At 33.7% G+C, this 11,949-nt stretch overlaps 1 protein-coding gene across 1 annotated transcript; it reads right to left on the reverse strand.

The window, feature by feature from the left end:
* Nucleotides 1–1,719: 1,719 nt before the first annotated feature.
* On the reverse strand, nt 1,720–5,253 carry LOC120114423 (heavy metal-associated isoprenylated plant protein 30-like). The gene is made up of 4 exons (XM_039135351.1): nt 5,238–5,253; nt 3,365–3,522; nt 2,278–2,353; nt 1,720–2,195 (listed from the first exon to the last, which is right to left on the reverse strand). The coding sequence occupies exons 1-4, from the start codon at nt 5,251–5,253 to the stop codon at nt 1,873–1,875; spliced, it is 573 nt and encodes a 190-aa protein (XP_038991282.1). The 3' UTR covers nt 1,720–1,872.
* Nucleotides 5,254–11,949: the final 6,696 nt, after the last annotated feature.

Genomic DNA, 11,949 nt, shown 5'->3' on the forward strand with positions numbered 1-11,949 from the left:
ATATTGTTGGATAAAGCTATAATTGAATGGTCAAATTAACAAAAAAAAGTCTTAAAATCTTATTGTTGAAATAAGGTATAGTTAAGTGGCCAAATAATTATTTAACCCTTATAAGTTTATCTACTAAATCAATGGTACTTTCACGTGCCAAAGGAACTTTTTTAGAAAAGAAAATTAATGTTTAATATAAAAATAAGTATCCAATTATATTATTTTTCTAAATAGGTTCTTGAACTTTTTTCGGTCAATTCAGTTATTTTACATTACAAATTTTATTATTTTAAGTGCTTCGATCGTAATGATTGTTAACAAAATTCGTTAAAGAACACGTGTCACATTTATACAATTTTAAAAATTTTATTTAAAATATTAAAAAAATCCCTCCCTTATAGATGTGCATGGGTCGGGTCGGATTTTCGGTCCAGCCGACCCGATCCAAAAATTATACATCTTTCACCCGATCCGAACCTAACCCGTCTTTCTGATAAAATCTGAACCTTACATGAAATAATATATTTATTAAAAGTATTACTTTTATTCAATAAAAATAGAGATTTAATTGAAAAAACTAATATGTAGAGGGGTATTATTGAATTATCCTTAAATATATAATGTAGAATTACAATTTTTTTTGGGTTGGACCGGATTGAGTATTTTTCATCTTAAATCCGAACCCAACCCGACTCGAACATAACCTTTAAAAAAATGACTTGATTCAAACCCGTTTTTTTTTTAAATCGACCCATTTGGATTAAATCAAAATCTGTCAGGTTCGAGTCTATACCCATCCCTACTCCCCTCGCCCGCACCCCGACATCCCCTTCCTCCTGTGCCCCTCCCTCTGCAGTCCCCCCGTCCCCCTCCCCCTCCTTCCCACGCTTCATCCCTCCCCTTGTCCATTGCTTCAATTTATCAATTTTTTTGCCCCATTTGGTAGAATGTCAGAAAGAGAGCCTGCAATGCCTTTATTCATACTTAATTACCGAAATTTGCCTTCACATCATTTTCTTTCTATTTCTGCTGTACAGGCTCTGGATAAATCCAAATACAGGAGGGATGGGCTTAGAACTGTTGGGAAGTATATCCCAAAGCTTGATATGGAGGGATGAAGCGTGGAAGGGGGCCGGGGGAGTTTTTAATATTTTTTAATTAAAGATTTTGGATTTAAGCAACAACGATTATATAATATTTAAACGTTTATTGTCAAATGATTAAAAGTATTTAGAACAAACATTACTACTTAATCCAAAAAAGTTTTAACTACATATTTTTGTATGTTTCAATAATTAATGTAATTAATGAATTCTATTGAATTTAATTAATTATATGTTGTAATAATTTTAAAATCTTTTTTATTTATATTTTTTTTAACAATTCCCACCTAGAAAAAGAAAAAAATTAATTTTAATGGGTATTAAACCCACAATCTAGGAAGAAAAGATGTATCAACAGACAGTTTTCAACCACACGCTCAAATTTTTTTTTTTATTAATTTTTAGTTAATTAATATCATTAATTTGCACATACCACATGAACATATATAATAAATTATAATTTCTAATAATAATAAAAATTGATTACTATTTAGAAGTTATATTTTTACTACAGTGAGAATGCATGGTCAAATTTCAGTGTACCTCAAGATTCAAGAAGCAATAACACAGGTAAGGCAAGGGAGCGGATTCCATTGAATAGTTTCTCTCTTACAATCCCCACAACATGAACTATTACTTCGAAGAAAAACTGCATATATATATATTAATAAATTACAGGTTAATGAAATTCTTTTCACACCGGAGGATTCATTTTGCAAATAACATTTTACATGCATGATCATCACGGTGAATGGACGGTACCGATTTAATTTCTATTTCACATGAGAGAGCAGGCATTGACGTTGTCATCGTTGAACAAGTTACTGACGTTGTCGTCTCCCCGAATAGTAACAGGAATGTTACCATGCCTGTGTCCGAGGTTGTAACCGTGCCTGTAATAGTTGTAACTCTCTCTGAACTCGTTGGTCGTGTCTTTGAAGTATTCGGCGGTTGTGGTGAAGTACAAAGGAGGATTAGGGTAAGGCCAGAATTCAGCCCTCTTCCCTGCCCTCCTCACTTGTTTCAGCACCTTGTTCCGATCGACGTAACCTGTCACCGTTACCTTCTCCATTTCGACGTCCACTTCAACCGAATCGATCCCTAACATGCATTAATATTCTCAACCAAATAACGATCATATGAAATAATGATGGCCATAAGATACAAGAATTCATCAGTGTACCTCTAAGCTTGTAAATGGCGTTTTTTACTACTCTCTCGCAACCGGTGCAGCACATCCTGACTTTGAGGTCCACGGTCTGTAAGTTAAGCAAAGGTTATGAGTTTAACGATAATGAATGCTATTCTGGGTGTCTGATTTTCTTTTTATTCCTTCTTCTTAAAGCCCCTTTATTTATAGGAAACCTTAGGGATTAAGAAAGCCCACCATGCTGGAGATTCTTGAATATCCAATCAGACAAGGGAACATGGTCTTAAAGTTGGTTCAAGAACCAACTATATGATTCTAATTTCTAAGCTATACGTATGAACATCAAATTAAAGCTGTGAGTTGCTTGCATGAAAAAACATGAATTTTGGTTTCCAATACCGAAAGATTTAATGCATGAACATTCTATTGATGAAAATAAATTGGTCTTGTTATTTATAATTTGGGGGAGAGTTGCGAAATAACATTCGTTGGTTGGTTTTTTTGGGTAGGAGTTTGAAGGAGGAAAAGGGGTAGCAGCAGGGACGGAGTTGAACGAAGTCATCATACCACTCATGGGATACAAAGTAAAGTGTAAAAAGTAAGGACAAAACATAATTAATCATAGAAAATGAAGAGGGCAAGATCAAAATAACTAAAATTAATCACAGAAAATGAAGGGAGTAGTGGTCATGGGACGAAGCATATGGTAAATAATGTGAGACTATTAAAGGTCCAATTGTGAGGATGTCGCCATCTAAAGAGTATGTTATTTTACATAAACCAAGCTATCTAAATAATTAAAAGGATGATTGTTATCTCTAGAGGTATCGGGTTCGAGCACCAGCGACTGCACATGGTATTTTAATATTCATTAACAAATGATTGAGAGTATGTAGAACAAATAATACTACTTATAATCATCTGGATTTAAAAAGTGTACTTGACTCTGGATAAATAGTAGACAAAGATATTGTTATCGAAGGACGTCTCCGAGAGATGTCTCGGAGGTACAACACATTACATGACTTAGTAGGCGTAGACTCAATAACATGAAACATAGGAAGAACAGGACTCAAATTACCCTAGATGGAATATAAAAAATATGGTGATCAAAGGAAACCTGCAAAGAAAGTGGTCGACCCTTAGCCTTAGGCATGTTGCAGTAATTGATGTTGATGGTGCTTTTGTTGTTGTCTGGATAGCCAAAGAAACCGTAAGCGATGGCAGATAAAATAGAGCCAAATGCTTTAGCCAATACGTTAGCCACTAGAAACAAGTCTGCTAAAGTTTATAAAGAGAAAGAGAAAGGAGAGAAATGAGTTCAGACGACCAATGTAAAGGTTTCCCTGCAGCAGAAGGTATTCCCTCTATTGCTTTAGCAGATGTAATCTCTTTGGTTATATATTCCAAACCAATCCCAATACTATTCAAAAGATGAATCATTTGATTTATATATAAATATATATATATATATATATTCATTGGAGCTTCGCACATGTGCAAGAAAATTTTATATAAAATAAACTTTGTTGGGAGGAATGGTATCGAGGTCTCGTGCCAATGCTTGAAAAGTGGGTCAAGCCAACATGATGATTGCTGACACATCCAGAAGAGAATATGGGATGATTTGGGGATATTTTAGTAGGGAAAGTCAGGTCTTGATGCAAACTGAACATATATTCCTAAATCTCGTCTTTCCCACCATCTTTTTCAATATCCCAACACAACAGTATTTTATAAGGAAAGCTTAGCAGAGGTTGATTCCCTTCCAAGTTACAATTAAACTATTCTTAAATGATCGTTTTGGTTATTAAATTTTTTAAAATTATAAAATAATCAATAAATTTATCTACCTTTTACATTTATTACACTGATGATTTTATAATTTTAAAAATTCAGTAACCGGAACGATTATTTAAACATAATTGAATGATAGTGCACTTCACCTAAATGTTTTTACATTTTTCATGCAATACTGGAGGAAAGATAACCTTTGCACCTTGTAGCATAGGTCACACTTGTTCAATGAAATTCGAAATTTATTAGGCTCATCTTTTAATATTGAATGTATACTTTTAATAAAATAAATTTCATAATTATAGCCGGGAGAAGAATTAAATTGCTTCCATTAAGATGTTAACCACGGATTGCAGGGGACATACCAAGTTAGTATCTGATAAAAGTAGGTCTGCCTTGGATGTAATCATATCGATAGTTGTATTTTGTTAGGCTTGTGCTACTACTACCCTACTTGGCTACTTGCAATATATTTTGTATTATTGACTTAAAATAATGTTATCTTTCGAGATTTATGCGCCATTGTAACAACTTTTTGGCTGCTAATAAATTGTTGGCAGAATTCGATGTTTTTCTTTTGTATATTTCTACGAGTTCATGATAATTAGGTTAGGTGATTGACTGAGATTTATTTTGTGCTATATTTTGTGTTTAAATTTTCTTCGATTGTTCATGTTTACTGTTGAATTGAACGATTTTATATGTTTTTGTGCAGGACGATCACTGTTGGAAAATGTGCTTAAAAGGACTGAAAACTACATTTTTTTTTGGAATCAAAGCTGGAACAGTGGGAATGAAATGATGATGTGGTAGTGAGCCAGTAACTTCTAGAAGGTTCTGTAACACCCTAAACCAGTACGACACACAGTCGTCCGATCCGGATGCCACACGAAACCACCGGAGTAGCTAACCAACTTTTTCTCTTCTACTTCTTTGACTTTAAGGCAACCATTTTAATAAAACCAACCATAAAATAATATAATAAATACTTGTTAGATCGGAGATCTCTCAAAATAAATAAATAAATACTTTTCAAAAATATACAGACTCACTCATAATTGACTTTACAACTTAATACATTACAACTGGGTTTATGAATATACATGCACTTTAAGAAACTGGATGATATACTTTGCTCTGCACTGGATATGGTCCTCAGTCACTCTAAATCTTCTCGAATTGGTTGATCTACTAACCTGCCAATGGAAACATCCGAAGGCTGAGCTAACTAGCTCAGTGCCACACTAACAACTAAATCATACTAATTGTACATCACTGAAATGCTCAAGCTGTCAAGTCTGATGTTATATGGTCTATTGATCTATTCTGTTATGCTTTGCTTTAGTGAGTATACTCGTATACTCACTCTTTACTCTATGGTAGACATCATGGTGCGGTTGAGGATTCTGCATCTCGGAGCTCACATACCCCTCTAGTCTACCGAGAATGTGGCCTTGGAATCTCTACATCGGACACCACACTCTCGACTAGCCCACTCCTTGAGTGTCGGACCTTGTGCCCAAACTAGTCAGCTTAAAGTGCCTTGCACACTCCCTAAGGATATCCAGACTGAATCTATACTTTTGACTCTGCTATCTTTTCTAAAGGAACTCGGGTGTCTTGGTCGTTTTCCCGAGCATTCAAACAAGGCTAGTCTTATTTCACCCTACTTTATTCTCATTTCTATGTTTGAATTAAACATTAATAAATGTTCTCACTTGTAGTCTTGTTTGAGAGAAATTATAAGCTTTTGGGAAACCTCACTTACCTCTATACTTTTTCTTAACTTAAAGCCCATTTCTCAACTTGGGTGTCGATATTGGCCTTACAATACCGATACCCTCGCTTGCCTCTACACTTACTCGAGCTTTAAAGCTCAAACCATACCCTTGGTATTGATACTAGCCTTACAATATCAATATCATATCTACAGTATCGATACCCCCTACAACTATTTCATCCATTTTAACCCAGTTTTAAACACCTTTTATAGCACTTATTCTAGTGTTTTACACCCTTTCAATCCCATTTATGGTCATACTATGGGTCTATGACCTCTTGGGCAACGTTTTGGCCAAAACAGACTGAAAGTATCAATACTAGCTCATGAGTATCAATACTCCTGCAAAAGTTTCGATACTTTATATAAGTGTCGATACTTTTAAACATTCTATTATGCCCAGTTTCAAAACTTCCTGGGAGTTTCAAAGCTATGACCCAAAGTTTCGATATTCTTGAAAGAGTATCGATATTCTTGCTCAGAAACTTACGAATTTGCCCAAAACGAAGAACATGTATCGATACTATCTCTATAGTATTTCAATCCCAAAGACCCTAGTGAGGTCCCCAAACATTCTTTAAAGTCTTAAGTGATTACAAGGAGCATAAATAAGGCTTTATATCATGTTTATAACATAAATCATGTAATCTACCATTAAACTATACTCAACAGGCTTCAACCATAATTCTCAAGCTAAAATCTTAACTTTCTAGCTAAAGCTCATTTCTAATGATCTATAACTAATATGAGGAAGTTGTAAGTGTGTTACCTGGCCTTTTTGGTTGCTTAACTCCTCTTGAATCAACTAGGATTCACCTTACATTCATCTTTTTTTACATTCATCTCTTTAACTAGAGATTAGATTAAGCTTAAATACAACTCCTACAACTCAAATATACCCAAAAACAAGCTTAAAACACTTGATTTCTCTCAACTCCTATAAACCCATTTTCTAAAATCTTACCCAAAACTAAAGATTAAGGGCTTGAAATGAAGCTTAAGGGATGATGAATATGATTCTTACCTTGATTTCTTCAAACTAGGTTTGGGATTCAAGAAACTTCTATCTTATTGTTTTCTCTTGGAAGGAAGAATAAATAAGAAGAGAAGAGAAAAGATGGAATATATTTTTAGTGGAAGGTTCCCATGAAATCTAGCTAAATAAGGGGGTTTATAACCTTTAAAACAACTATATGTGAACTACGTTTTTGGTTCCTCTCCTTAAAACCATCACTTACCCTTAACTCTTAGGCCTTACTTAAGCACAATACCTATATAACTTGGTCTAATATCTTGGGAAGTCTAATTAGCTTGACTTAAAGGTCTCGGGTTTACTCAAACTACTAACCCGGGTTTCGGGACATTACAAGTCCAGATACCAGTGTCTAGTCAGTAACTTCTAGAATATGGATGGACAGCTAGAGCATTTCAAGCAATTTAAAATTCAAGCTTTTAGGATTTATCTTTTTATTTTTAGGATTTAAATTAAAAATTATTATATTTTTTAATTTTCAACATTTCTAAGGTTTTAGAAGGCTATAAATAGTTTCTAAGGGAAGCCTAAATCATCACTTATTGATTTTTGAATCATTTTTTTGAACTAACTTGTTCTTCTATTTCTTTAAGTTTTATAAAATTTCTTTCCTTTTTCTTTCTTTTCTTTTACTTTAAAGTTTTTATTTTTAAAATGCTAAGTATGATTTTTTTCATGCTTAGGCAATTTTCATTTTAAGTCGAGAGCAAAAGCGATGACTCAATTCTAACGTGAGAATTGAAAAACACTTAAGTAACTTTGAATATGTCTCTAAATTTCTTTTGCACTTATTTTCAAAATAAAAACAAATTTTCAAAACCAAAAGATTGATTATGGTAAAAATGATTATTGTGATTATATGTGAGAGGAATGATCAACTTATTGAAAGCAAGTCCGAATTCCTGGGAACACACTTAGCTAATTAACTGCTAAAGAGAAGATTGAGATCAGAAATGGTTTTTATTGCAACAACTATCCAAATTGGTTTTAAATGTGCTTAAATGGTTCTTAATCTACAACAACTCATGTTGATCAAATTAATTTCTAAATCCGGGATCGAAGTATTGCACTTGGGTATTCGTATACAAAATTAGTCACAAGGGTTGCCCTTGTAGACAAAGTAACCAGCATGAATCTCGAAGGGTAAATCTATTTCGATGATCCGAAGAAGTTGAGTCAGAGCTGATACCTAAGGTTGATTTAATCAATTGAATTTTTAGTTTTTTTTTCACTTTCCTTTATTTTCCTCTTGCAATCTTTCTTTTAATTTTACTTGTTTTTATTTTTCAACTACAAAACTTCCATTTATTTCTTTCTAATTCATGCCAAAGTCATAATCAAGAATAAGAATTTATTTCCAATTCACGCCAAAGGAAATTTATTTTGACGCGAAAAATGACATACATCAGTGATTACCGTTGAAAGCATAATTGATTAGGGAAACCAAAAGTTGTATTGTTGTTGCTGGAATCAAGAGCAAGCTTTCTTAAGTTTGATTCTATGTTTTTAATAGAATCCACACAAGAAAAAGGCATATGAAACTGACAAGTAAAACGTTAGTCAAGATCAAAATTATATCCATATCCCCACGACAAGGCCAAACAAGGCAATAAAGATAGAAACGATGGAAAAGTGAATTAAAGGGAGTTTGAGCAAAGAAGAGTATGAGCTACCTTTAAATGCACTGATAAACCCTTTTGGCTGCTGCTATGATGCTTACCAGCCTGCATCACCCTCTGCCTTCGCTTTGTATAAGATTCATCAGCAATATCGATGCTGCCATCGAACTTGAACAACTTGTTCTCTTTCTCCGACTCATTAGAGCTACAAGTCTCTCCTGCAGTTTTAGGTTATGTGGCATGCATTCAAAGAATCGAAAGATATTGTTAAGTTTAAGAAAGGTACTTCAATATACTAATATTCAGGGATTCAAATAGCGGGACGCAACCGCAATAGTAGCCGCTATTTTTCGATAACATCACTGTCCGTAACTAATATTCAGGAAAACTGTGGTGGGTAATAGAATCACAACAATAGCGGTCCATCGCGGTCGCAATTTAGCGTTTAACAATAAATAACATCAATAACAGCACACTATTCTCGTTATTCAACCGAGACTTCAAAAAAAAGCAGAACAAGCAAAAATTGAAATTTTCATCCAAAAACACAAGGAATATATTCCCTACAGTCTACACTCTGCAAAAGCAAAAAACAAATGGCGGCAAAAGCTAATTGGAAATAAAGAAAAAAAATATGCAAAACTAGTATAAAAGAAAGAAATCCAAAGTTCCAAACAAACATTACAAAAAAACTCTATAAACTTTTAAAAAAAACATACAGCAAGACCCACTTTTCACCAAGACAAAAATCAAACCGGGAAGGGAACAAGCTGAGAAGAAGTTGAGCAGTCTAAGAATGAACGAGCTTTGGCTTCCATTTAACAAGGTAAAAAATCATTAGATCTAAGTTTAAAAGAATTATGAAAAAAATCTCTGGATCAAGAGTCGAGAAAGCAGGGAAGAGGATGCAAAAAAGAAGAAAAAAACAATGAGCTATAAATATAAGAAGAAGAAAAAACAGAAATACTAGATCAGATAGAAAATACAAAAAAGAAAAAAAAGAAAGGAATAAAGAAAAGTGGAAGAGAAGATGGTAGGATAAAGGGGGTTGATGAATGCCACAAATAATGCCTAAAATTTTAGAGTACAAAAAAATAACATATAAAAACTAAAATATATATGTCATCTTATCACGTGTCAACAAGATGGAGAATTAGAGAGCTTGGAAATTTTGAAGAAATGTCCGTTCCACTCTCACTCTCATTTTCTATTTTTTAATTATTTAAACAATTTTAGGATATATTTTAATAAATATGTTAATTTGTCATCCTCCCACTTTTAAGAATTTATAATTTACTCATTATTTTTAATTTAATTATATTAGGATATATTTTTAATTATTGCATGAGTTATGCGTTGTTTTCCTTGCTTATAGTGTTGATATATGTGTGTGTGTGTGTGTGTGTCATTTTCGCTTAGAGAACATTATAAAAATTATTAAAAATGACTCCTTAACATTATAATTATTAGGTTTTAGGATAACTTGTGCGAAATTTAAAATAATTCACGACTGCGACATCTGCAGTGACCGCGATGGTATCTGTTATGTCCACAACCGCAATAAACACGATGTGACCAAAAACGCGAATGCTATTTAAATCCCTGCTAATATTATACTGATGAGTGTTCAAAATCGTCAATCTTTGCTCATTATTTCTTCGGTTTTGTGGAATTATTGCTGCTAAATTGGTCGTGTTATGTTTGTTTTCGTGCAAGTCCTTACTTTCTAGAATTAGTAACAAAACGGACGCATTCTGCATTTTTTTATTTGGTCATGGCTGGAAACATGGGAACGACGCTCTCTGACGTGGCGATTTCTAGAAGGTCCAATCAGCGACGGTTTCTAGAAGACTTCCTCCGCACGCCTTCTAGAAGATTGACGAGCAGAGTTGCATTAAGAGACTAGTTTAAGTTTGAATTTAAATTAAACAATTATCTTTAGGATTATTTTATTTGTTTTCTTTGTTTATCCTTTAAGCTTTGAGAGGCTATAAATACTCACTTGGGGTAAGCCTAAACTCATCATTCATATTACATTCTTCTTTTCTCTTTAGTTTTTATAAAAGTTTTCTCTTTTTACTTTTCAAGTTCTTTTAATTTTTCTTTTATTTTTCAAGCTTTGTTTTCAAGATGCTAAGTATGACTTTTGTCATGCTTAGCTAAACTTTTCATAAGCCGAGAGTTATCGCGATGACTCAATTCCATCGAGAGAATTGAAACAGACCCTTAATATCTTCGGAATATCTCTCTCAATCTTTGCGCTTATTTTTCAAAATTAAAACAGTTTTCAAAATCAAAGATTGACTTTGGTCAAGAGATTGTTGCGATTAAATGTGTGGGAGGAAGATTCGGCTTATAGAAAACAATTCAACTTCCTAGGAACAAATTTGGCGAGATAGCTTCGCCAAGAGGGAATTGAGATCGGAATTGACGGTTATCGAAGCAACAATCTGAGTCGGGCGCCATGAACTTAAACGGTAATTGATCTACGACAATTTATGTTGTTAGAATCAATTACCAAAGCCAGAATCAAAGATTGCCTTGGGTATTCGGTATACAAGATAAAGTCACGGGGATAGCCCTTGTAGACAAAGTAACCGACGTGAATCCCAAAGAGAAATCCTTATTCTATGATCATAAGGAAATTAAGTCAAAGCAAAGCTTGAGGCTACTTTTACCGTATTTATTCATAATTTTCATCTTCTTATTTTACTTTAATTTCTTTTACTTATTTAATCGTTTTTATTATTTTAATATTTTCTTACTAAAATTTCCCCCATTTTTACTGTTTCACGCCTGGCATAAATAAATCAGACAGAAATTTATAATTTTCTAAGTCCTTGTGGAATCGACCCTTACTTCTCTTTACTACGGATTTCCTTTATTTATTGATTAAGAATAAAGAATTTATTTTGACATCCAAAACGATAGTTGTCATATACCTTGGTCATTGGCAAAAGAAAATGATAAGTATGATAAGCAATATATCAACAGCTCTCAAAATTAGCTTTTCCTGGTTACTCTACCTCGGTTAGAGCAGACTGAACTTCGGCGAAGCCAGCACTTTTTATTTTCCCATCATTTACACAGCCAACAGAACCTTTCGTTGGCCTATTAGAAAGTTCAATATTCAAGCGTATTCTTCTTGAAGCAGTGCCTTGAATTACAATCTCTGAATTTGTTCGTTGCTGAGAACTATGGGCTCTAATCTTGATTCCTGTTCCAAGAGTTCCAGTGTTCATTCCAATACCACACCAAGATCACCACCACTATTCACATGATTCTTCAGACTGTTCAATAACCCAAATATTTCTGGTTCTAAACTCTTGGTTATGAAGTGTTGTTTGAGTATGGGTAGATTCAAAGCAAGCTTGCTTTTGCAGTGATCTCTTGTTATCAATATGCCCCTAAGCCACCTCTGAGCTCCAACCTCTCTATCAAACTGGTAGAGAATGTAAACCACGTAATTGGCTTGT

The sequence above is a fragment of the Hibiscus syriacus genome, unplaced genomic scaffold, assembly GCF_006381635.1.
Source record: "Hibiscus syriacus cultivar Baekdansim isolate YM2019G1 unplaced genomic scaffold, ASM638163v2 tig00110223_pilon, whole genome shotgun sequence".
Classification (NCBI taxonomy): domain Eukaryota; kingdom Viridiplantae; phylum Streptophyta; class Magnoliopsida; order Malvales; family Malvaceae; genus Hibiscus; species Hibiscus syriacus.